Genomic DNA, 25,590 nt, shown 5'->3' on the forward strand with positions numbered 1-25,590 from the left:
GGATGACTAGGTATTCATACTACACATATTAAGGAATTCGCATTACAAAATATGAAAATAAATAGAAAGCAAAAGTAAAACGAAAACCAAAAGATACAGATCGCTCAAAATTACTTTATTTCAAAAATTGTGTGATTATAACAGAAGATAAAATTAATGACGATTATTAATAACACAACATTTCGGTCACAAAATAATACTTGCATTGGAAAAACATTGGGGGCGCTATTTCTCATTGCCCTCAATCAGACGTACCCTCCATGCGTTGCCTTGACGAAACCTCCCCTGGGTTTGAGGGAGGGCTCTCTTATAATGCTACGGGGGCGGTCAATCCGACAACTCTGGCTTACTGTAGATTCTTCATTAGTTACTGCAGAGTTAATTTGCAGTACCAACTAGGGGGGCACTATCATAAAATACAAAAATACATATGTATGGCTTTTGCCTATGGGGGGCAATTGCTCGCCATGGGGGGCCCGGCCCCACAAGCCCGCTCCCCTTGGCGACGGGCCTGGCTTGAATCATGAACTTTCTGCATGCTTGAATTAACTTCGGCAGTTCTGAATTGTGATAATTCGGCATAAGCCTTTATGCGGATACCGCCATCTTGCTTGAAATCGTGATTGCGCAATGGCTGGGGGGGGGGGGGGCACGCGTGACCCACACTGAAAATCGGTAGCGTAAAAGGCATGGGGAGGTCAGATCTCTTTTGGATTTTTTTTCCATGAAAAGAACACAATTTCGGAGAGTTTTACAAACTGATAAATAGGACATCGACCTGTCCATAGGTTAAAAAAAATATTTAAAAGATGTCACATGCGACGGCACCAAGCTCGATAAGGGACATTTTTTTCGCAAACAGTAGTCACGTGACCAAGCACATTGCCGAAAATTTAGTGTCGCACTGACGCTCCGGGCTCTCCTCATGTCCGGATCGTTTGTGTGATTGCACGCGCGGTCACGTGACTACTTTTATCGCGATAAATTTTCACTTTTCGAGCTTAATGGCTGCCTTTGCATGTAATATTTTATGAATGTTTTTTTCACCCATGGACAGTTCAATGCCCCATTTATCAGTTTGTAAAACTCTGTACCCAAAATTGTGTTCTTTCAATGAAAAAAAAGAGAGTTTTTTTTCAGAGCAGTTCTGACCTCACCACACCATTCACGTTACGGATTTTCAGTGTGGGTCACGTGTGCCCCCTGAGCCATTGCGCAATCACGATTTCAAGCAAGATGGCGGTATCCGCGAAACGGCTTGGAGAAAGGAATACATTAAAATAATCACTGTTTTCTTTGCATTTATAGCAGGATAAAAATACATATTGTGTTCTTTCTTACATTTCTACGTTTTAAACTATTTTTTTTTTTTTTTTACAGGTTCCTGCAAAAAACTCGTAGAAAAATTTCGCTAACAAATTCAAGTTTCCAAGTTTCACTTGTCCACTTTTCTGTCGGTTTATAATACGCCCTCAAGAGTTCAAAAGCGATAGGAAGGGCCCTCTATTGTTAATGTTAAAGATTGACAAACCCCAAATCATGTCACGTAGGCCTACGTTTACAACAAAACATATGTAAGAGGACGATAATGACTGAACGCCCGCCCACTTTCGGTGAGTTTTCGGCTCGATTTATCACGAGCCTTTTGGCGCATAAACCCTTTTCCTTGGCCACATACGTATAGCCGAATCGTAAATGTACTTGCAAAGGACATTTAATGGAAAAACCACACAGTAATTAATGTGTACATAATTTAAGCATGTAGTTGCCAGCATGACTCACACTCATTGGTTTGTTGATCACTTTGTAACCTGTACACTGAAGGATTCATATCCACCTCTGTTTCTTATATTTTTTATTTGAAGTTGATAAATGATTGTGTGTGGTCATTAAAGGGTAGACATGGTAGACCCGTAATAGTGGCTGTAGTTAATAGTACTTTTTTGTAATAGCTACGCTCCGTTCATGACTCTGGACTTTGAAACTTCTAACTAATGTTCGTGTTGCTGTTGTGCTGCATTTTCCCCTCAAATTTCTTTGGAACGACAGATCCTTTGCCACTGGAAGTTCTTGGATAACCTCTTATGTAAGTACTGAACACGCAGTGCTCGTTTGATTTCGGGACTGTAAATAGACGGTCTTTATCCGGGATTTCAAACATGTCGAAAGTCCAGAGATATGAACATAGCGTGGCTGTGTATATTAAGCAATGTTTACGGGTCTAAATAAAGGTCTATGTGTAATGTTTAACAAACAATAATTACGGGGAAAACAGTTCCTCTTTACTTCTCTGTTCTCCATTCTCACTATGTCTCTTTTCAAATGGATGTTCTATTTTTGCTTTTCTTGGTCATGTCTGATGATGATTATGAAACTATTATTACATTCAAAAAGTATGCTATAAATTACTAATTATCAATTATAATTATTGGTCAAGACAGGTTTGACATGTTTAATTGATAATTTTAGAGCGAAAAATAACGTTTGAAAATGTTCCATGTCAGTAGGCCGAGTTAAAAAAAAAAGTGTTCGTCCAAACTTTTCTTTAAATGAAGGAGGCGGGCGGTTTTTTTCCCCAAGATGTTTTTTTTTGTCTCCATTTAGTGGACTCTTTGCTTATAGAAAAAAAAATTTCAAAGGAGCCTTAACCCTTCATGCCCTTTCTACAATAAATGACTTCAAATTTGTTGGAAACAAATAAAAAGGAAGCGGCCCGGGACGAGAAACTGGTATATTTTTGTTACTTGGCAGCTCGGCATTATGATCATATTGTTCATAACAAACCTGACCAATGGCTGTTGTCTTTTTCTCTTTTTACGTTAAAACTTTTCGAAATGTTTTACTCATACAATTGAAGCCACCTTGTGTACAAGTCCATATATGTCATTGTTTTTGTTTCGTTGTTTGTTTATTCAGCAAAGAAGATGCTGTTTCAATCAACTTGTAAATTTTGGCAGTTACTTATCCTTCCTCGATGTAACATCGTGCAATAAAAAAATCACAATCTTATTTTCCAACGTTAATATTAATTTGTATCAGGAGGAACTAGACAGCAAGTATCATTTATATATGCTTCTTATTTAAGTTTACATTTATTTAACAGAATCCATAAATAATCCATAACAGAACATTAAGATGTCGTTTGGCCGTTTTGGAGGGACGGGAGGTGGTGCGTATAGCGATGGGGGTTACTCCACATACAACTCTGGCTCTGGAGGTACGTGTTATTTAGCAAATTACAGTTCTTTCAAAATAATTCAAAATTATAATAAATAAATGTGTTTATAAAACTAAATAACGGGGAGACTGATACCAACTCGCACTTGCTAAGGACTCTCAGTGGTGGATTTATTGTTCAGGCAAAAATTGAACTTAATCTTTATTATTATTATTGTTAATAATATTATTCATTTATTTATTTATTTATTTCTGGTAATGAAACCAAGGATTCCTCAAAAGCGCCCTAGTCACTGTAGCTCGCAAGCCTGAGTGTGCAGAGAAGACAATGAGAAGAAGTTACAGTTTAAGAGGTGGGAGGAAACCCCAGAAGAATATTCTGGGGAAAACAAATGGAATCAGAAAACCGAAACCCCAAAACCCCATCCATTGTTGGCCAAGACGGGATTCGAACCCGGTCACAGCAGTGGAAGGCGAGGAAAGTACCGTGACGTCAAGCTGACTCCCCATATTTTGTACTCTTAAGTGGGGCGATGAGACTATGTAGTTTTACTTCATTGGACAAAAATTGTAAGACAACGAAGCTTATGACTCTGAACCAGCTAATCTGATGCAAATACTTTTACTGGACTCAGCCGAGTAGTTCATTGAGTATTTGAATTCTGATATCATTGCCATTATTTTTCCACAGGGCGGAACAGCTCCGCAGCAGATCAGAACAGACGGATGCAAGGCATAGGTTCCAACATACAGAAAATCTCCCAGAATGGTAAGTCAGTCCTGTTCATTGTCCAATATATAAATCTGTTGAAAAGGGGAAGTGGAAATACATAGCTCATGGTAAACAACTGGATTCAAACCCTTGACCATTTTTCACCAGTCACAAATTTCTGAGTGGGTTTTATCACATATCTTGATGTTTTACTTCCACAGTGAAAGAAATTGAGCGGATCATCCCTCGGCTGGGAACGCCTGACGACAACAAGACTCTCAGATCAAAACTGTTAGTGCTTCATCCACATTAATTGAAACTTAATGTTAAAATAATACTCATTCTTTGGAATGAACAAAGATTGCCCTTCTCAGGTATTGCAATCAAACAAACATTGAGATTCTCCCTCCCTTTTACAAGTACAGCAGAAATTCACTATATAACAAAGCAATTGGGTTCATAAATATTGTTTAGTGGTCATTTGTAATAGCAATTATTGGCCTCAAGTTGACAGTATATTTGTACACAAATTTCTGAAGTGACAGGGAATGTTTGTTACAGCCAAATGTTCGGTATAGTGATGACGTTCATTATATCAACGTTTAGTACTCCATTTTCATTGGTTTATTTTTTGTCATCAGTGATGAAGTCCAGCACTACACCAATCAATTAGCTAAGGACACAAACCGAATGCTGAAGGACCTCAACAATGCCCCGGCTTCCGTGTCCCAATCAGACCAGGTAAGCACCAGTTATCATACCCACTCAAGCTAAGTTCCATATCAACAGAAATAATCAGAAGTGTTCTATTTAGTGATGCAAATTTCCAGTGGGTTACTGAAGTCATTGACACAATGTGAATCATCACCTCCAGGTTCCTCGTGAAGCAGACAAGGCAGCTCATTCCATCTCTCTTGCGTAGCGGGCGAGGCGGCAAAGCGACCTTCCAAGCGTAGCGGACGAGGCGGCAAGGCCACCTTCCCAGCGCAGCAGGCGCGGCGGCAAAGCCACCTTCCCAGCGTAGCGGGCGTGGCGGCAAACTACCTTCCCACATAGTGGACGAGGCGGCGTAGCGGGCGAGGCGGCAAAGCTATTTACTCAGGATAGTTGGCGCGGCAGCCATTGCCGCCAATACCCTGCCTAAAAATAATTATTATCCTGTTCTCTCTGTGTAGAGGCAGCAGAGGATGAAGAAGGGGCGATTCACCAGCGATTTCTCATCGGCGCTGAACCAGTTCCAGAGAGTCCAACGAGAGGCAGCCCAGAAGGAACGCGAGGAGATCAAGCGAGTCAGGGGCAACTCAGAATATGCGGTCAGTACCCATTTAAAAAAATACCCCTCTAATTGCTTTGTCTTTATTATGCAAGTCGCGTCTGACATCCAGAAAACTAAATGCATTCCATGCTGATCATAATTCTGGAAACTTCTTACGACGCAGTGGTTACTAGTGTCTTGGGGTGCTTTCTGATTTGTTGGGGAGGAAATTTTGGGAAATATGAAAAAGACTGCATAGATAGAATTGTAAAGAAGCAGGAAGGATTCTTGGGGGGTCGAGGCCGTTAGTGGACACAGCATATGAGGATTTGGTGATCGGTCAGCTCACTATGCTACTGAATGACAAAAATCACCCACTTCATGACAGGCTTGCTGAACAGCTGATCCCAAGGTCTGGTCGTATGCGGGTGCCATATGCGACAAACCGACATCCATCCTCCTTCATTCCTCGTGCAATAAAACATCACAATCTGATGTTCCAACGTAAATATTAAATTGTATCAGCATGGACTAGACAGCAAGTATCATTTAAATATGCTTATTATTTAAGTTAACATTTATTTTAAATATAGCATAAGGTTATTTTAAACGTTTTGATTGTTCGTGTTATTGTATATGTAACTGTTTCTATATTGTTTCAATGTTTTTATTGTATGCGAGCGTTTCAAATTACCATTGTGGGATAAAATAAAGATTACTTGACTTGACTTGACATCCCTGGCATATGTATGAGGCTGCCTGGTTAAAGGGTTCAAGGCTGCTCCAGAAAAGAGACGGAAGACAAAGCACAACAGATGCAACGATTTTAAACATTTTGTTTCTTTCAAATTATTTTCCTTTGCAGGACGATTATGACGAAGGACCCAATGCTCCCCTCAATTGGGAAGGGTGAGACGATAAAATCATGTTGTTGTTGTTTTGAGGGGTGGAGAATTGTTTTACTTTATCCAGCAATGTTTTGAAAAACATCTTTTATTGATGGAAACTCTGACATCACTGGAGTCTTTCCCCTTTGGAAGCTTTATAATGAATACTCTTCATCTGGTTCTGAAATTTGTAATCAAATCTTGCTCTCCAACGTAACAACAAAGCAAGATTTTTTTAATCAACAGATTTTCGATAGTTGAATACTTTGATACTGTAATAGTTCAGTCTGGGTTGAATGCATTTCTCACTGGTTCTCTGCAGTAGTGGTTCCCAGAGCCAATTCCAACAGGTGGACTTCGAAGCCCTGAAGGAAAGAGAAGCCCAACTCCACAAACTGGAGGTAGGCATATCCCCCAGCCCCACCCCACCCCTCCCATTACCTCTCCTCTCCCCTCGCCTTTAACCGCTGGCCCCCTTTTCTGCACCCCACCCCTGCTGCTCACAGAAACTGGCACAGACTGTAACCACAACCAACTTTCTCCCTAACTTCCTCGGCCTTTTTGCTAGGAATCATCTTCAATCCTTCAAAACCGTCAGACAGTCCTGCCTCAAAAAATGCATTCGTCCTCAATCCTCCAAAATCATCCTCCTTTTCAAATACCATTCATCCTCAATCCTCCAAACCGCCAAGAGGATTTTGGAGGATTGAGGTGGATGGCACTTGGGAGCATTTCAATTATCCAGGAACATAGCTACAAGAAAATTCCACAAGAAAATCATTACTCAAAGTGAAGCTAGGACTGGTACTTTTTATCCCGAAAGGAAAATCGGCAAATCTTGATGTGCATATGTGCAATCGGAATACCGAACTGGCTTAGGCCTATTCGTGCAATTGTGTTGCTTCAAGCGGGAAAAAAATGCACAAAAAGGAAACTAAATACCTTGATTTATCAAATTATGCGTACTTGTGGCCGATGTTACTTATTGCCTTCATATTGTATCTCAACAGTCGGACATCTCCGACGTGAACACTATCTTCAAAGAACTGGCAACGATGGTTGAGGAGCAAGGAGACTCGATCGGTAAGCGAAACATCGGAGGATAAAGGTTTCAAAAATTCCAAACATGCCAGCGTATTTGCTCTGTCATGGACATTACAAAGTACAAAGTGGCCCACGGTGGGTAATGCGTTAAGACGGGTTACGGAACTTTGAGAGCATCCAATGAGTGAAAAAAAATGGCTGCCCCCCAAAAAATACGTCGCTTTGTTTTCACGATCCAATCAATGCAGTAATAGAAAATAAGGTTGGACGAGTTACATTTGCACAGCGACGAGTAGTCCAGGGGCTAGACGTTGTTCTTGCTTGATACGCGATAACCCGCCACCGCAATAACCGGCCACCGCGAGAGGGCGCCATCACGACCAACCAATATCGCCCACGAGCGGGTTGTTCTGACCGTAGACATATGTGTCTGTGGTTCTGACAGGTTCGTGGGCGATATTGGTTGGTCGTGATAGCGCCCTCTCGCAGTTTCCGGTTATTGCGGCGGCGGGTTATAGCGTATCAAGCAAGTACAGCGTCTAGCCCCTGGATTAGCGACGAGTCACATTTGCACCCTTTACGCCAAAAAAATCTAAATGGCGCTGTCTCAAAGTCAATAACACAGAGTACTTTGTAACGTGTTTTTAAATTGTTACTATAAAATTTGGGGAATTTGGCAGATTTTTGATAAATCTGACAGATTTTTAAAGTGCATTTTAGCAGAATTTTGCCATAACCGTACGGTCACCCTGGGGCCGAGTAAACTGTCCACTAACCCACCCACCCACCCACCCAACTACCAACATAGCGAGCACAGGCCAACGGCGCGTTTTCACGCCGCCCTGTGAAGAAAAGTATGTCCAGTACGAACCAATTAATACCTTGAAAGCTAATTATTGATTCAGAGAGATGATCCAAAAGTCCTAGTCTCCTTGACCAATACTTTAAAATGATAGATGTATAAGATATGAAAGGTTTACTGAGCGCCTGAAGTATCAAAAACTGTCTGATTTGTAATGTAATGTCCGTGACGCTGGGATTGCCAATGTGGAAGTTTTTTCGGGTATGCACAATCTTCTAATTGATGAACAGAAATGCTCATTTTGTACTTAAGTTTGATGTGTGATCTTCAAAACTTAACTTGGTACATTTTAACGACTCCTCGTCAATCATGCAGATAGCATAGAGGAAAATGTGGAAACGACCGAGGTTCACGTTAAGGAAGCCAACACGCAGCTAGCGAAAGCCAAGACATATCAGGTAAGACCCAGATTTGTCATTCTCTGTCTAGCTGCTGGCGTTTCTGTTGGGTACTTTTTGACAAGGATGGTTGTGAGTTAGAACCTTAGCCTGTGGGTTGTAGTATAATACAGTGCAGTTTTTATGTGTATGGCTTATAGGTACAATGTATATGAAATTCCTATTGGTCATTCTATAAATTCGGGGTCCACTATTTTCCCTGTCTGTGTTGCGTCTGACATCGCAAAATGCGTCAAAAGATGCGTTTTTTGGTAATTTCCGTTAGTAGTTGGTTTGTAATTCGGCGAATCCCTGAATGGGTGCATTGCAAGCGTTGACATGATGCACGCGCGGTAGCGGTTGCTATTATTCGACGCATAGCTGCATGCAATCGGCTGAATGAGAACGAGTCCCGGACGCTGATTCCGGGCGCAATTAAAAGCATGACTCGGTAACCTTTCAATTGAAATCGAGATCCTCGAATATTGTTTTTTTCTGCAGTATTCATAGAGCTAAAAGGCATCGTGTTAGTTGTTAAAGCACCCGTCTTTAGATTTTGAGTACTTTTGTAAAAATGCACAAATGACAAATGATCTACCCTACCATTAATGCAATCGTCCTCCAAGATACTTGATTAGCAAAATTACAAAGTACCAATGTGACAGGGACTAGAAAGATGTCACACATTGGATCCTGAAATTTTTAAAATGACTAGTATATTAAGTTGCATACAGAGTGCTTCAATATTGCTTGCATGCTTTCTGCTTCATAACAATCACGCATGATTCTTTGACGCATCCATTAGCTCGGACAGCTTGCTTTTGCTTTCAAGAACACAAGTGCAGGATTCTTTGAGACAATTCCTCTCCTCTGTAAATTATCCAAGCTAGAAACAATGCTGCATTTTCTCAACAAAATTCCATCAAACTTAACCCTAAAGGGGCCGGGGGGCGGAATCCGCCCCCCCCCCCTCAACATTTTTCGTCATAGCCTCTAAAAAAAAAAATTTCGCCACCCGAGCTGTTATGACTTTTTAGCCTCGAGCTTTGCGCATCTTTTGATACCAAAAACATAAAAATCGGACCACGGGTTGCCGCGTAGCGAAAAATTTTCCGTGAAAACTGAATTTTCGCATATACGTCGTGTACACAGAGCAGAATTGCCTTTCGTACATATGAATAATTAATTAGCCATAATTCCAAAACCCTTTGACCTATAGTCATGAAATTTCTTGGGTATGTTTAAGGAAGAGTTGCTCTATGCATGTGCCGAGTTTCAAAATTGTTCGTCATTCGATGGCCGAGATCTTAGGGGGAGGCGGAATCCGCCCCCTCCCCCCCCCCCCCCCCCCGGCTGAGAGATGGTCAAAATAACCCGGCCCCTTTAGGGTTAAACTGAAGTTACAAGCTCTCTTAACAGGGTTTTGTTGGGAAATGTTTGAGCTACCTTTCTATGCATATCATCCAACTTTATTTGTGTTGAGCATATAAAACGTAATCAACACCACCATTTTTCATTCCAAATGGCTTCTTAATTGTGTAATTCTGTGTAATTGCTTCTGTAATGTTTGCCCATCAGGGTATTTTGGCTAGAAACCTATCCTATGCAACAACATGCGGCACTTTACAAAGTGAAAAGCCTGTCCGATCTAACAGGATCCATCAGTTCAAAATCCTGAGGCCAAACTACCTCAGAGTCTGTGGGTGCCGACTGCAGCAGGTACAACTGTGATGCGGCATTGTTTGATAGGACCAGCACTCCTTGTCTGTTGGTACACTGGTGTTAACGGCCCAATGCAAGGAGGTCCCACAGGCTTTTGGCAACTTTCCCGTCTCATTTGTTTCTTCTCCCTCTTCTGGATTCCTTCCCTGACAGAGCAAGGCTCGGCGTAAGAAGTTCATCATCTGCATCTGCTGTGTTGTCTTCTTGGCCCTTCTTGGGGTCATCATCTACGTCGCAATACCCAAGAGTAATTAACCACGACACGCTTCGAGACCGATACACAAACATTGGTAAAAACGTTGTTTTTATTATTAATTATTATTTTCAGTAAGAGTACTGTGGTCTTCTTTATAAGACATGTACATTGAAAAATGTATTATTTTAGTTTTCCTTACAACATGCACGTAAAATTGGTTGCGAAAACTCTTGTCGCCAATTTACCACATTGTAACTTCTACACAAATTTTCGGACTGCAACATAAATTGCACGTTTTACACAGAATTCTTACAAAATCGCTCGTGTTGCAACTGTGCAACCAGCATGAATATTTCTGCAGCTAGTTCTGATAAACGAGATTATTTACTAAAGTGGCCTGGTACAAGGAACCTCGTTGTCTTGCTGTATATTAAAACAAAATTACGACGTTATGTTTTCAAATGTGTTAATCAATTGTAAAAAAAAAATAGAAGCAAGATTGTAAATATTAATAAATCAGTTTAATGGTTTACATTGGGAAAGACGGAACCTGTGTGCTGTATCATGTGCACTGAAGTCACCATGCAAGGTAAATAGTCAATGTGTTTCTGTTTAGTTTTGCTTTGTAATCCAGTAAGGTGTACATAATCGTAGTTGAATATTAAAAGTCATATTAATATTACAATCAAACGCCATGTAAACAGCGCCACGTGGAATTTATAGTAAAGCGAAAATGTGTAATATATAGCAAAGATGAAAATGTAAAATAAAATTGTAAAATGCGTAAACCTTTTTTTAAGAACTGGCATAGATAGTTGCGCTCAAAATATTCCAGTGAATTAGACACGAATGCAGTTTCTTGTATTCCTTGATATTTGGGGAAAAACTTTGATAATTCCAATGAATATGTAAAGCACACTATACAAATCATTAAAAAAAACGTACTACATGTACGTGTATGAATGGTATACCTCAATGTTGCCATTGACATTTGTACAAATGCGTACTTACAAAGTTTGTGTCAACTTGGTTTATAACACCTTATTTTGTTTGTTTCGTGTTTTTCTTTCTGTTGTCTGAATTTCAGTTTGCAGTGCATAAAGGAGATTTTTCTATGACATTTTTGATTGATGGGTTGAAACGTTTAATGTTTTCCCTTATACAATTGTCATTATTCCACCCGAATCATGTTAAAAGCATGGTATGCACAGCGCCCTCTTTCGCCGATAAAAAAGTTCCAACCTCCTTTCCTATAATTTTCCAATTGACATGAAGTCTAAAACCAAAATGTAGCAGTCACATTTTATTTCTGAGGAAAACTAAATCAGCTATTTTGCCATGTTGTGGAGGGATCGTTTTTCATGATGGCTACTTTTCCGCTTTGGGAAAAATAGGGGTCGTCTTCTTTGAGTGAGAATTTCTCGTCAAAGTCAATGGTCAACCCACCGAAAATTTTAAGAAAATGAAAGATGACATGTTGATCAGTGAGAGTTCCGAGTATTTTTAAAAGAATTTTGAAGTATGGGCATTTAGCACTGGTGTCTGTGTGTATTTTAATAAAGGGGTGTATCCTTGCATTTAATTAGCTGTATCTGTACCATTACGCAGAGTTTGTGTACTGAGCCTTTCGTCAGTGAGTTACACTATTCCGCGTAAACGAACTTGAAATTTTGAAAAGGCACAAAACAGCAAGGGTTAAATAATATGGCTGTACAACAACTATCAATGTTCTGTTATATATTTTGAACAAAAAGGGGTATTTTATAACGTCGTTTTTCCATTCGGCATTATACGCGCGAGCTTGAACAATTTCGCTGATCATGTATGTTCATTATGATAATCACGCTAATGGCTACGTATTGTATAAGGCAATGAAAACTTGACGAAAAGATAGCTGATTCGTCTACATGTGTCTTGTGCGAGACTTCATCATCCGGTGGTGTGGATACTTGGCTTATTGGTACATCAAACTTCAATAAACAAACAAAAATGCGATATTTCATGTCTCTTTCATTTTTGTATTTGAAATTAATTTTTACATGAACATTGTACTCCACAACACACGTGTTGATTAGAAACAAACCAAATAGATTAAATGTGAAAGTAATTATTCATCTCACACTCTCAATCGTTTCTTTTTCCCGGCACCCTGGGTGGACTCAAACATTCCATAACCCATCTCACTCGAATTACTTTATTTCAAAAAGTGTGTAATTATAACAGAAGATAAAATTAATGAAGATTATTAATAACACAACATTTCGGTCACACAATAATACTTGCATTGGAAAAACATCGGGGGCGCTATTTCTCATGGCCCTCAATCAGACCTGTACGGTAGTCCTTTGTGGTGTTATAGCATCGATTTTATAAACTCTCTTCAGTGTTGAAATGAACTCCACTTTTCAACAGGACCCGTATACAAATATCAACAGTTTTTTAGGCACCAAATTTGATAAGTTATAAATGCATACCCTGTTTATACATGTTTACTGATGACAATACATGTACACTTGTTTACAGCTATTACAAACAAAAATATAACTTAGAAAAGGATAATTGGATTTTTGAATCAAAAGGGCTGTCTGCAACCAAAATTATCCAAATTATCTTACTAATAACCACATTTCACAACAGCCAATTCCAAAAACAATTCATTTCAATCAGAAAGTGCACATGATGACAAAACATAATTAAAAGATAAAACAAAATTGTTTTGGCTAAAAACAACAAAATAGTACTTCACAAATACATATGGATATTCGTGAATACATTATAATCATAAAATTTATATTCTAGAGTTCTGGTCCAAAAACAAAAATACACATCAGGTGTTGAAAGATATTTCAGAATACATTACAAAAATAAATAATGAAAGGTTTGCGGAAACACCATGTGCGAATAATTTCTCAACTAAGAGAATGGTTCTGAAAAGAACCAGAGGTATAAACTCGACGTTCCGGTCAGTATGCTCTGACCGTCTTCAGGAGAGTGCCTAAACTCTAAGAAAGTGAATACTTAAGTAGCAAAGGCGAAGTCAATGAAGTGTGGAGTTGCATCCTGTGAGGATGCCAAGTACACGGGATCCTAGAGCAAGCTTGGAGATCCTCTTCCGTGTCGGTGATCTGCTGGTCGAGGATGGCGAGTTGTAGTCTGGTGAAGGAGATGCGTTCTCGGATGAGGGCGGAGCTGGCTCTCCGGAGAATGTCATCCGACCGGTTATTGCGTATGGGATCGTGGATACGCAGACCGGCAGGAGTTATCTTAGAGTTGCGGCATCGCTTGAGGAAGGTTAAGTTGTTGATGAGTTTAGAACGCCGAATTGACGTCCGTTCATACAACCTAACCTGGTTGGTTACCAGCTCCCCGTAGAGCGAAGATAAGTAAGATTTGAGGCTTTGCATGGTGGAGAAACTAAATGATGAAAAGTTTGCGGAAACAACATGTGCAAATAATTTATCAACTAAGAGAATGGTTCTGAAAAGAGCCAGAGGTATAAACTCGACGTTCCAGTCAGTACGCTCTGACCGTCTTCGGCAGTTCTGAATTATGATAATTCGGCATAAGCCTTTTTGCGGATACCGCCATCTTGCTTGAAATCATGATTGCGCAATGGCTGGGGGGGGGGGGGAGGGGCACACGTGACCCACACTGAAAATCGGTAGCGTAAAAGGCATGGGGAGGTCAGATCTCTTCTGCATTTTTTTTCCATGAAAAGAACACAATTTCGGAGAGTTTTACAAACTGATAAATAGGACATCGACCTGTCCATAGGTGAAAAAAAAAGATATTTAAAAGATGTCACATGCAACGGCACCAAGATCGATAAGGGGCATTTTTTTCGCAAACAGTAGTCACGTGACCACGCACATTGCCGAAAATTTAGTGTTGCACTGACGCTCCGGGCTCTCCTCATGTCCGGATCGTTTGTGTGATACCGAATTTTCCGCAGCGTTCATTGCACGCGCGGTCACGTGACTACTTTTATCGCGATAAATTTTCACTTTTCGAGCTTAATTGCTGCCTTTGCATGTAATATTTTATAAATGTTTTTTTCACCCATGGACAGCTCAATGCCCCATTTATCAGTTTTTAAAACTCTGTATCCAAAATTGTGTTCTTTCAATGAAAAAAGAGAGGTTTTTCAGAGCAGTTCTGACCTCACCATACCTCATTCACGCTACGGATTTTCAGTGTGGGTCACGTGTGCCCCCTGAGCCATTGCGCAATCACGATTTCAAGCAAGATGGCGGTATCCGCGAAACGGCTTGGAGAAAGGAACACATTAAAATAATCACTGTTTTCTTTGCATTTATAGCAAGATAAAAATACATATTGTGTTCTTTCTTACATTTCTACGTTTTAAACTTTTTTTTTTTTTTTTTACAGGTTCCTGCAAAAAAACTCGTAGAAAAATTTCGCTAACAAATTCAAGTTTCCAAGTTTCACTTGTCCACTTTTCTGTCGGTTTATAATACGCCGTCAAGAGTTCAAAAGAGATAGGAAGGGCCCTCTATTGTTAATGTTAAAGATTGACAAACCCCAAATCATGTGTCGTAGGCCTACGTATACAAAAAAAATTTATGGAAGAGGACGATAATGACTGAACGCCCGCCCACTTTCGGTGAGTTTTTCTCGATTTATCACGAGCCTTTTGGCGCATAAACCCTTTTCCTTGGCCACATACGTATAGCCGAATCGTAAATGTACTTGCAAAGGATATTTAATGGAAAAACCACACAGTAATTAATGTGTACATAATTTTAGCATGTAGTTGCCAGCATGACTCACACTCATTGGTTTGTTGATCACTTTGTAACCTGTACACTGAAGGATTCATATCCACCTCTGTTTCTTATATTTTTTATTTGAAGTTGATAAATGATTGTGTGTGGTCATTAAAGGGTAGACATGGTAGACCCGTAATAGTGGCTGTAGTTAATAGTACTATTTGGTAATAGCTACGCTCCGTTCATGACTCTGGACTTTGAAACTTCTAACTAATGTTCGTGTTGTTGTTGTGCTGCATTTTTCCCCTCACATTTCTTTGGAACGACAGATCCTTTGCCACTGGAAGTTCTTGGATAACCTTTTATGTAAGTACTGAACACGCAGTGCTCGTTTGATTTTGGGACTGTAAATAGACGGTCTTTATCCGGGATTTCAAACATGTCAAAAGTCCAGAGATATGAACATAGCGTGGTTATGTATATTAAGCCATGTTTACAGGTCTAAACAAAGGTCTAGTGGTGTAACTGTTTAACAAACAATAATTACGGAAAAAATTGTTCCTCTTTACTTCTCTGTTCTCTATTCTCACTATGTCTCTTTTCAAATGGATGTTCTATTTTTGCTTTTCTTGGTCTTGTCTGATGATGATTATGAAACTATTATTACATTCAAAAAGTATGCTATAAATTACTAATTATCAATTATAATTATTGGTCAAGACAGGTTTGACATGTTTAATTGATAATTTTAGAGCGAAAAATAACGTTTGAAAATGTTCCATGTCAGTAGGCCGAGTTCAAAAAAAGAGTGTTCGTCAAAACCTTTTTTTTAAATGAAGGAGGCGGGCGGTTTTTTTCCCCAAGATGTTTTTTTGTCTCCATTTTCTGGACTCTTTGCTAATAGAAAATTTTGTTCAAAGGAGCCTTAACCCTTCATGCCCTTTCTACAATAAATGACTTCAAATTTGTTGGAAACAAATAAAAAGGAAGCGGCCCAGGACGAGAAACTGGTATATTTTTGTTACTTGGCAGCTTGGCATTATGATCATATTGTTCATAACAAACTTGACCAATGGCTGTTGTCTTTTTCTCTTTTTACGTTAAACCTTTTCGAAATGGTTTACTCATACAATTGAAGCCATTTTGTGTACAAGTCCATATATGTCATTGTTTTTGTTTCGTTGTTTGTTTATTCAGCAAAGAAGATGCTGTTTCAGTCAACTTGTAAATGTTGGCAGTTACTTATCCTTCCTCGATGTAACATCGTGCAATAAAAAATCACAATCTTATTTTCCAACGTTAATATTAAATTGTATCAGGAGGGACTAGACAGCAAGTATCATTTATATATGCTTCTTATTTAAGTTTACATTTATTTAACAGAAGGCATAAATAATCCATAACAGAACATTAAGATGTCGTTTGGCCGTTTTGGAGGGACGGGAGGTGGTGCGTATAGCGATGGGGGTTACTCCACATACAACTCTGGCTCTGGAGGTACGTGTTATTTAGCAAATTACAGTTCTTTCAAAATAATTCAAAATTATAATAAATAAATGTGTTTATAAAACTAAATAACGGGGAGACTGATACCAACTCGCACTTGCTAAGGACTCTCAGTGGTGGATTTATTGTTCAGGCAAAAATTGAACTTAATCTTTATTATTATTATTGTTAATAATATTATTCATTTATTTATTTATTTCTGGTAATGAAACCAAGGATTCCTCAAAAGCGCCCTAGTTACTGTAGCTCACAAGCCTGAGTGTGCAGAGAAGACAATGAGAAGAAATCACAGTTTAAGAGGTGGGAGGAAACCCCAGAAGAATATTCTGGAGAAAACAAATGGAATCAGAAAACCGAAACCCCCAAACCCCATCCATTTTGGCCAAGACGGGATTCGAACCCGGTCACAGCAGTGGAAGGCGAGGAAAGTACCGTGACGTCAAACTGACTCCCCATATGTTGTACTCTTAAGTGGGGCGATGAGACTATGTAGTTTTACTTCATTGGACAAAAATTGTAAGACAACGAAGCTTATGACTCTGAACCAGCTAATCTGATGCAAATACTTTTACTGGACTCAGTCGAGTAGTTCATTGAGTATTTGAATTCTGATATCATTGCCATTATTTTTCCACAGGGCGGAACAGCTCCGCAGCAGATCAGACCAGACTGATGCAAGGCATAGGTTCCAACATACAGAAAATCTCCCAGAATGGTAAGTCAGTCCTGTTCATTGTCCAATATATAAATCTGTTGAAAAGGGGAAGTGGAAATACATAGCTCATGGTAAACAACTGGATTCGAACCCTTGACCATCTTTCACCAGTCACAAATTTCTGAGTGGGTATTATCACATATCTTGATGTTTTACTTCCGCAGTGAAAGAAATTGAGCGGATCATCCCTCGGCTGGGAACGCCTGACGACAACAAGACTCTCAGATCAAAACTGTTAGTGCTTCATCCACATTAATTGAAACTTAATGTTAAAATAATACTCATTCTTTGGAATGAACAAAGATTGCCCTTCTCAGGTATTGCAATCAAACAAACATTGAGATTCTCCCTCCCTTTTACAAGTACAGCAGAAATTCACTATATAACAAAGCAATTGGGTTCATAAATATTGTTTAGTGGTCATTTGTAATAGCAATTATTGGCCTCAAGTTGACAGTATATTTGTACACAAATTTCTGAAGTGACAGGGAATGTTTGTTACAGCCAAATGTTCGGTATAGTGATGACGTTCATTATATCAACGTTTAGTACTCCATTTTCATTGGTTTATTTTTTGTCATCAGTGATGAAGTCCAGCACTACACCAATCAATTAGCCAAGGACACAAACCGAATGCTGAAGGACCTCAACAATGCCCCGGCTTCCGTATCCCAATCAGACCAGGTAAGCACCAGTTATCATGCCCACTCAAGCTGAGTTCCATATCAACAGAAATAATCAGAAGTGTTATATTTAGTGATGCAAATTTCCAGTGGGTTACTGAAGTCATTGACACATGTGAATCATCACCTCCAGGTTCCTCGTGAAGCAGACAAGGCAGCTCATTCCATCTCTCTTGCGGAGCGGCAAAGACATCTTCCCAGCGTGGCGGGCGAGGCGGCAAAGCAACCTTCCCAGCGTTGCGGGCGAGGCGGCGAAGCCACCTTCCCAGCGTAGCGGGCGAGGCGGCGAAGCCACCTTCCCAGCGTAGCGGGCAAGGCGGCAAAGCCACCTTCCCAGCGTAGCGGGCAAGGCGGCAAAGCAACCTTCCCAGCGTAGCGGGCGAGGCGACAAAGCAACCTTCCCAGCGTGGCGGGCGAGGCGGCAAAGCCACCTTCCCACGTAGTGGACGAGGCGGCAAAGCAACCTTCCCAGCGTAGCGGGCGAGGCGGCAAAGCAACCTTCCCAGCGTAGCGGGCGAGGCGGCGAAGCCACCTTCCCAGCGTAGCAGGCAAGGCGGCAAAGCCACCTTCCCAGCGTAGCGGGCGAGGCGGCGAAGCCACCTTCCCAGCGTAGCGGGCAAGGCGGCAAAGCCACCTTCCCAGCGTAGCGGGCAAGGCGGCAAAGCAACCTTCCCAGCGAAGCGGGCGAGGCGGCAAAGCAACCTTCCCAGCGTGGCGGGCGAGGCGGCAAAGCCACCTTCCCACGTAGTGGACGAGGCGGCAAAGCCACCTTCCCAGCGTAGCGGCCAAGGCGGCAATGCCACGGCGGCAATGCCACCTCCCCAATGCCACTTCCCCCTTCAGTGAAGTGGCCGTTCGACAAAGCCCCCCCCCCCCTTGCCAACAAGGCAAGGCAATACCCTGCCTAACAATAATTATTATCCTGTTCTCTCTGTGTAGAGGCAGCAGAGGATGAAGAAGGGGCGATTCACCAGCGATTTCTCGGCGGCGCTGAACCAGTTCCAGAGAGTCCAACGAGAGGCAGCCCAGAAGAAACGCGAGGAGATCAAGCGAGTCAGGGGCAACTCAGAATATGCGGTCAGTACCCATTTAAAACAAGTCAGGTGTGTTTACAAACACAAATGCCCCGCAACCGTGACTGTTTCCATGACATAACACCACTCTAACATCAACTTACATGTACCTTGGTCAAATGGAACGTTCATTGACAGCATTAGTGTCTTCTGTAGGTTTTATATGAATTGATCCCTAATCCCTATGATCTCAGAATAAATACAAGATTTCTATTGTTTTAGCCACTGTGACCTTGACCCTTGACCTTTCGACCCCCAATGCGATAGGCTTCTTAGGATTGCCAAGGACAATCCACAAACCAAATTTGAAATTCATATGTAAAGTATTTCTCAAGTTATCACGCTGACAAAATTTCTTTTGTTTTAGTCACTGTGACCTTGACCCTTGACCTTTTGGCCCCAAATGCAAAAGGCTTCTTAGAATTGCCAAGGACAATCCACAAACCAAATTTGAAGTTCATATGCAAAGTATTTCTCAAGTTATCGCGCTGACAAAATTTCTATTGTTTCAGCCACTGTGACCTTGACCCTTGACCTTTCGGCCCCAAATGCAAAAGGCTTCTCAGGATTACCAAGGACAATCCACAAACCAAATTTGAAGTTCATATGTAAAGTATTTCTCAAGTTATCGCGCTGACAAGATTTGTCCGGACACACGCACCCACACACGCACCCACCCACCCACCCACGGAAGGACAAGGCGGAAACAGTATGCCCCTTCGGCTTCGCCGCGGGGCATAAAAATACCCCTCTAATTGCTTTGTCTTTATTATGCAAGTCGCGTCTGACATCCAGAAAACTAAATGCATTCCATGCTGATCGTAATTCTGGAAACTTCTTACGACGCAGTGGTGACTAGTGTTTTGGGGTGCTTTCTGATTTGTTGGGGAGGAAATGTTGGGAAATATGAAAAAGACTGCATAGATAGAATCGTAAAGAAGCAGGAAGGATTCTTGGGGAGTTGCGGCCGTTAGTGGACACAGCATATGAAGATTTGGTGATCGGCAAGCTCACTATGCTACTGAATGATAAAAATCACCCACTTCATGACTGGCTTGCTGAACAGCTGATCCCAAGGTCTGGTCGTATGTGGGTGCCATATGCGACAAACCGACACCCATCCTCCTTCGTTTCTCGTGCAATAAAACATCACAATCTGATGTTCCAACGTAAATATTAAATTGTATCAGCATGGACTAGACAGCAAGTATCATTTAAATATGCTTATTATTTAAGTTAACATTTATTTTAAATATAGCATAAGGTTATTTTAAGCGTTTTGATTGTTCGTGTTATTGTATATGTAACTGTTTCTATATTGTTTCAATGTTTTTATTGTATGCGAGCGTTTCAAATTACCATTGTGGGATAAAATAAAGATTACTTGACTTGACTTGACATCCCTGGCATATGTATGAGGCTGCCTGGTTAAAGGGTTCAAGGCTGCTCCAGAAAAGAGACGGAAGACAAAGCACAACAGATGCAACGATTTTTAACATTTTGTTTCTTTCAAACTATTTTCCTTTGCAGGACGATTATGATGAAGGACCCAATGCTCCCCTCAATAGGGAAGGGTGAGATGATAAAATCATATTGTTGTTGTTTTGAGGGGTGGAGAATTGGTTTACTTTATCCAGCAATGTTTTGAAAAACATCTTTTATTGATGGAAACTCTGACATCACTGGAGTCTTTCCCCTTTGGAAGCTTTATAATGAATACTCATCATCTGGTTCTGAAATTTGTAATCAAATCTTGCTCTTCAACGTAACAACAAAGCAAGATTTTTTTAATCAACAGATTTTCGATAGTTGAATACTTTGATACTGTAATAGTTCAGTCTGGGTTGAATGCATTTCTCACTGGTTCTCTGCAGTAGTGGTTCCCAGAGCCAAATCCAACAGGTGGACTTCGAAGCCCTGAAGGAAAGAGAAGCCCAACTCCACAAACTGGAGGTAGGCATATCCCCCAGCCCCACCCCACCCCTCCCATTACCTCTCCTCTCCCCTCTCCTTAATTAACCGCTGGCCCCTTTTCTGCACCCCACCCCTGCTTCTCACAGAAACTGGCACAGACTGTAACCACAACCAACTTTCTCCCTAACTTCCTCGGCCTTTTTGCTAGGAATCATCTTCAATCCTTCAAAACCGTCAGACAGTCCTGCCTCAAAAAATGCATTCGTCCTCAATCCTCCAAAATCATCCTCCCTTTCAAATACCATTCATCCTCAATCCTCCAAACCGCCAAGAGGATTTTGGAGGATTGAGGTGGATGGCACTTGGGAGCATTTCAATTATCCAGGAACATAGCTACCGATTCCACAAGAAAATCCTTACTCAAAGTGGAGCTAGGACTGGTACTTTTTATCCCGAAAGGAAAATCGGCAAATCTTGATGTGCATATGTGCAATCGGAATACCGAACTGGCTTAGGCCTATTCGTGCAATTTTGTTGCTTCAAGCGGGAAAAAATGCACAAAAAGGAAACTAAATACCTTGATTTATCAAATTATGTGTACTTGTGGCCGATGTTACTTATTTCCTTCATATTGTATCTCAACAGTCGGACATCTCCGACGTGAACACTATCTTGAAAGAACTGGCAACGATGGTTGGGGAGCAAGGAGACACGATCGGTAAGCGAAACATCGGAGGATAAAGGTTTCAAAAATTCCAAACATGCCAGCGTATTTGCTCTGTCATGGACATTACAAAGTACAAAGTGGCCCACGGTGGGTAACGCGTTAAGACGGGTTACGGAACTTTGAGAGCATCCAATGAGTGAGAAAAAATGGCTGCCCCCCCCAAAAAAAATACGTCGCTTTGTTTTCACGATCCAATCAATGCAGTAATAGAAAATAAGGTTGGACGAGTTACATTTGCACAGCGACGAGTAGTCCAGGGGCTAGACGTTGTTCTTGCTTGATACGCGATAACCCGCCACCGCAATAACCGGCCACCGCGAGAGGGCGCCATCACGACCAACCAATATCGCCCACGAGGGTGCAGACCAGTAAATCGGTCCGAAATTGCCTGCGCCGGCCAAATCACGATTTGCATGCCCTCAAAATCTTCGGTATTTGAGCATGCTGTGGGCCATGAACTTGAGGGTTTGTAAAAAATATGGGTGGAAGCCGTGCACAGGACTGGGAGCTTGCGGTTCTGTGTAATTTTGATGTAATTTGGACCCTAAAAGCGCTCTATTTTGCAATGGAGTGTAGGCATCGTTTTTCAAAATGGCGATGGGCTTCAGGACTATTTTCATTGGTGATCATCTTCAGATGGAAATTTCTCCTAAAAGTCTTCAGTTGACCCCCGGAAAATTGAAAAGAAAATGAAAGATGATGAAATAAGCTTTAATTTGATGTGTGTCTCGAACACCTCGGAGAGTTGTGAGTATTTTTCCCGAATTTTTGAAGTGGGAGCATTTACCATTGGGGTCTATGGAAGTTTATTTACTGGTCTGCTACCACGAGCGGGTTGTTCTGACAGGTTCGTGGGCGATATTGGTTGGTCGTGATAGCGCCCTCTCGCAGTTTCCGGTTATTGCGGCGGCGGGTTATAGCGTATCAAACAAGTACAGCGTCTAGCCCCTGGATTAGCGACGAGTCACATTTGCACCCTTTACGCCAAAAAAATCTAAATGGCGCTGTCTCAAAGTCAATAACACAGAGTACTTTGTAACGTGTTTTTAAATTGTTACTATAAAATTTGGGGAATTTGGCAGATTTTTGATAAATCTGACAGATTTTTAAAGTGCATTTAGCAGAATTTTGCCATAACCGTACGGTCACCCTGGGGCCGAGTAAACTGTCCACTAACCCACCCACCCACCCACCCAACTACCAACATAGCGAGCACAGGCCAACGGCGCGTTTTCACGCCGCCCTGTGAAGAAAAGTATGTCCAGTACGAACCAATTAATACCTTGAAAGCTAATTATTGATTCAGAGAGATGATCCAAAAGTCCTAGTCTCCTTGACCAATACTTTAAAATGATAGATGTATCAGATTTGAAAGGTTTACTGAGCGCCTGAAGTATCAAAAACTGTCTGATTTGGAATGTAATGTCCGTGACGCTGGGATTGCCAATGTGGACGTTTTTTTCGGGGATGCACAATCTTCTAATTGATGAACAGAAATGCTCATTTTGTACTTAAGTTTGATGTGTGATCTTCAAAACTTAACTTGGTACATTTTAACGACTCCTCGTCAATCATGCAGATAGCATAGAGGAAAATGTGGAAACGACCGAGGTTCACGTTAAGGAAGCCAACACGCAGCTAGCGAAAGCCAAGACATATCAGGTAAGACCCAGATTTGTCATTCTCTGTCTAGCTGCTGGCGTTTCTGTTGGGTACTTTTTGACAAGGCTGGTTGTGAGTTAGAACCTTAGCCTGTGGGTTGTAGTATAATACAGTGCAGTTTTTATGTGTATGGCTTATAGGTACAATGTATATGAAATACCTATTGGTCATTCTATAAATTCGGGGTCCACTATTTTCCCTGTCTGTGTTGCGTCTGACATCGCAAAATGCGTCAAAAGATGCGTTTTTTGGTAATTTCCGTTAGTAGTTGGTTTGTAATTCGGCGAATCCCTGAATGGGTGCATTGCAAGCGTTGACATGATGCACGCGCGGTAGCGGTTGCTATTATTCGACGCATAGCTGCATGCAATCGGCTGAATGAGAACGAGTCCCGGACGCTGATTCCGGGCGCAATTAAAAGCATGACTCGGTAACCTTTCAATTGAAATCGAGATCCTCGAATATTGTTTTTTTCTGCAGTATTCATAGAGCTAAAAGGCATCGTGTTAGTTGTTAAAGCACCCGTCTTTAGATTTTGAGTACTTTTGTAAAAATGCACAAATGACAAATGATCTACCCTACCATTAATGCAATCGTCCTCCAAGATACTTGATTAGCAAAATTACAAAGTACCAATGTGACAGGGACTAGAAAGATGTCACACATTGGATCCTGAAATTTTTAAAATGACTAGTATATTAAGTTGCATACAGAGTGCTTCAATATTGCTTGCATGCTTTCTGCTTCATAACAATCACGCATGATTCTTTGACGCATCCATTAGCTCGGACAGCTTGCTTTTGCTTTCAAGAACACAAGTGCAGGATTCTTTGAGACAATTCCTCTCCTCTGTAAATTATCCAAGCTAGAAACAATGCTGCATTTTCTCAACAAAATTCCATCAAACTTAACCCTAAAGGGGCGGGGGCGGAATCCGCCCCCCCCCCCTCAACATTTTTCGTCATAGCCTCTAAAACAAAAATTTCGCCACCCGAGCTGTTATGACTTTTTAGCCTCGAGCTTTGCGCATCTTTTGATACCAAAAACATAAAAATCGGACCACGGGTTGCCGCGTAGCGAAAAATTTTCCGTGAAAACTGAATTTTCGCATATACGTCGTGTACACAGAGCAGAATTGCCTTTCGTACATATGAATAATTAATTAGCCATAATTCCAAAACCCTTTGACCTATAGTCATGAAATTTCTTGGGTATGTTTAGGAAGAGTTGCTCTATGCATGTGCCGAGTTTCAAAATTTTTCGTCACTCGATGGCCGAGATCTTAGGGGGAGGCGGAATCCCCCCCCCCCCCCCCCCCCCGGCTGAGAGATGGTCAAAATAACCCGGCCCCTTTAGGGTTAAACTGAAGTTACAAGCTCTCTTAACAGGGTTTTGTTGGGAAATGTTTGAGCTACCTTTCTATGCATATCATCCAACTTTATTTGTGTTGAGCATATAAAACGTAATCAACACCACCATTTTTCATTCCAAATGGCTTCTTAATTGTGTAATTCTGTGTAATTGCTTCTGTAATGTTTGCCCATCAGGGTATTTTGGCTAGAAACCTATCCTATGCAACAACATGCGGCACTTTACAAAGTGAAAAGCCTGTCCGATCTAACAGGATCCATCAGTTCAAAATCCTGAGGCCAAACTACCTCAGAGTCTGTGGGTGCCGACTGCAGCAGGTACAACTGTGATGCGGCATTGTTTGATAGGACCAACACTCCTTGTCTGTTGGTACACTGGTGTTAACGGCCCAATGCAAGGAGGTCCCACAGGCTTTTGGCAACTTTCCCGTCTCATTTGTTTCTTCTCCCTCTTCTGGATTCCTTCCCTGACAGAGCAAGGCTCGGCGTAAGAAGTTCATCATCTGCATCTGCTGTGTTGTCTTCTTGGCCGTTCTTGGGGTCATCATCTACGTCGCAATACCCAAGAGTAATTAACCACGACACGCTTCGAGACCGATACACAAACATTGGTAAAAACGTTGTTTTTATTATTAATTATTATTTTCAGTAAGAGTACTGTGGTCATCTTTATAAGACATGTACACTGAAAAATGTACAACGCAAAATTCTTAATCACTCCTGTCATGAAAAATACTAAGCGCTGTTTAAATGTGTTTTCCAGTGAATATTATTTCTAGTTTTCCTTACAACATGCACGTAAAATTGGTTGCGAAAACTATTGTCGCCAATTTACCACATTGTAACTTCTACACAAATTTTCGGACAGCAACATAAATTGCACGTTTTACACAGAATTCTTACAAAATCGCTCGTGTCGCAACTGTGCAACTGGCATCAATATTTTTTACAGCTAGTTCTGATGAACAAGATTATTTA

The 25,590-nt window shown here is 41.1% G+C and overlaps 2 protein-coding genes across 2 annotated transcripts; both read left to right on the forward strand.

Moving 5' to 3' along the window:
• The first annotated feature begins 3,135 nt into the window (after positions 1-3,135).
• On the forward strand, positions 3,136-10,306 carry LOC119729177 (syntaxin-7-like). Its single transcript, XM_038201709.1, has 10 exons — positions 3,136-3,217; positions 3,869-3,946; positions 4,111-4,180; positions 4,531-4,630; positions 5,065-5,202; positions 6,010-6,053; positions 6,354-6,432; positions 7,042-7,114; positions 8,253-8,335; positions 10,190-10,306. The coding sequence occupies exons 1-10, from the start codon at positions 3,136-3,138 to the stop codon at positions 10,289-10,291; spliced, it is 849 nt and encodes a 282-aa protein (XP_038057637.1). The 3' UTR covers positions 10,292-10,306.
• Positions 10,307-16,377: 6,071 nt separating this feature from the next.
• On the forward strand, positions 16,378-25,199 carry LOC119729175 (syntaxin-7-like). The gene is made up of 10 exons (XM_038201707.1): positions 16,378-16,459; positions 17,106-17,183; positions 17,348-17,417; positions 17,768-17,867; positions 18,806-18,943; positions 20,470-20,513; positions 20,814-20,892; positions 21,499-21,571; positions 23,160-23,242; positions 25,087-25,199. The coding sequence occupies exons 1-10, from the start codon at positions 16,378-16,380 to the stop codon at positions 25,186-25,188; spliced, it is 849 nt and encodes a 282-aa protein (XP_038057635.1). The 3' UTR covers positions 25,189-25,199.
• Positions 25,200-25,590: the final 391 nt, after the last annotated feature.

Source organism: Patiria miniata, unplaced genomic scaffold (genome assembly GCF_015706575.1).
Source record: "Patiria miniata isolate m_02_andy unplaced genomic scaffold, ASM1570657v1 HiC_scaffold_20, whole genome shotgun sequence".
Lineage (NCBI taxonomy): Eukaryota > Metazoa > Echinodermata > Asteroidea > Valvatida > Asterinidae > Patiria > Patiria miniata.

What these genes read in the sequence shown, in the direction of transcription:
- LOC119729175 (XM_038201707.1), top strand. Translation starts at nt 16,378, where the DNA reads ATGTCGTTTGGCCGTTTTGGAGGGACGGGAGGTGGTGCGTATAGCGAT. An exon ending in AAGACTCTCAGATCAAAACT is followed by an intron (nt 17,418 to 17,767) that starts GTTAGTGCTTCA and finishes TTTTGTCATCAG; the next exon opens with TGATGAAGTCCAGCACTACA. An exon ending in CGAAAGCCAAGACATATCAG is followed by an intron (nt 23,243 to 25,086) that starts GTAAGACCCAGA and finishes CTTCCCTGACAG; the next exon opens with AGCAAGGCTCGGCGTAAGAA.
- LOC119729177 (XM_038201709.1), top strand. Translation starts at nt 3,136, where the DNA reads ATGTCGTTTGGCCGTTTTGGAGGGACGGGAGGTGGTGCGTATAGCGAT. An exon ending in GCTCCCCTCAATTGGGAAGG is followed by an intron (nt 6,054 to 6,353) that starts GTGAGACGATAA and finishes GGTTCTCTGCAG; the next exon opens with TAGTGGTTCCCAGAGCCAAT. An exon ending in CGAAAGCCAAGACATATCAG is followed by an intron (nt 8,336 to 10,189) that starts GTAAGACCCAGA and finishes CTTCCCTGACAG; the next exon opens with AGCAAGGCTCGGCGTAAGAA.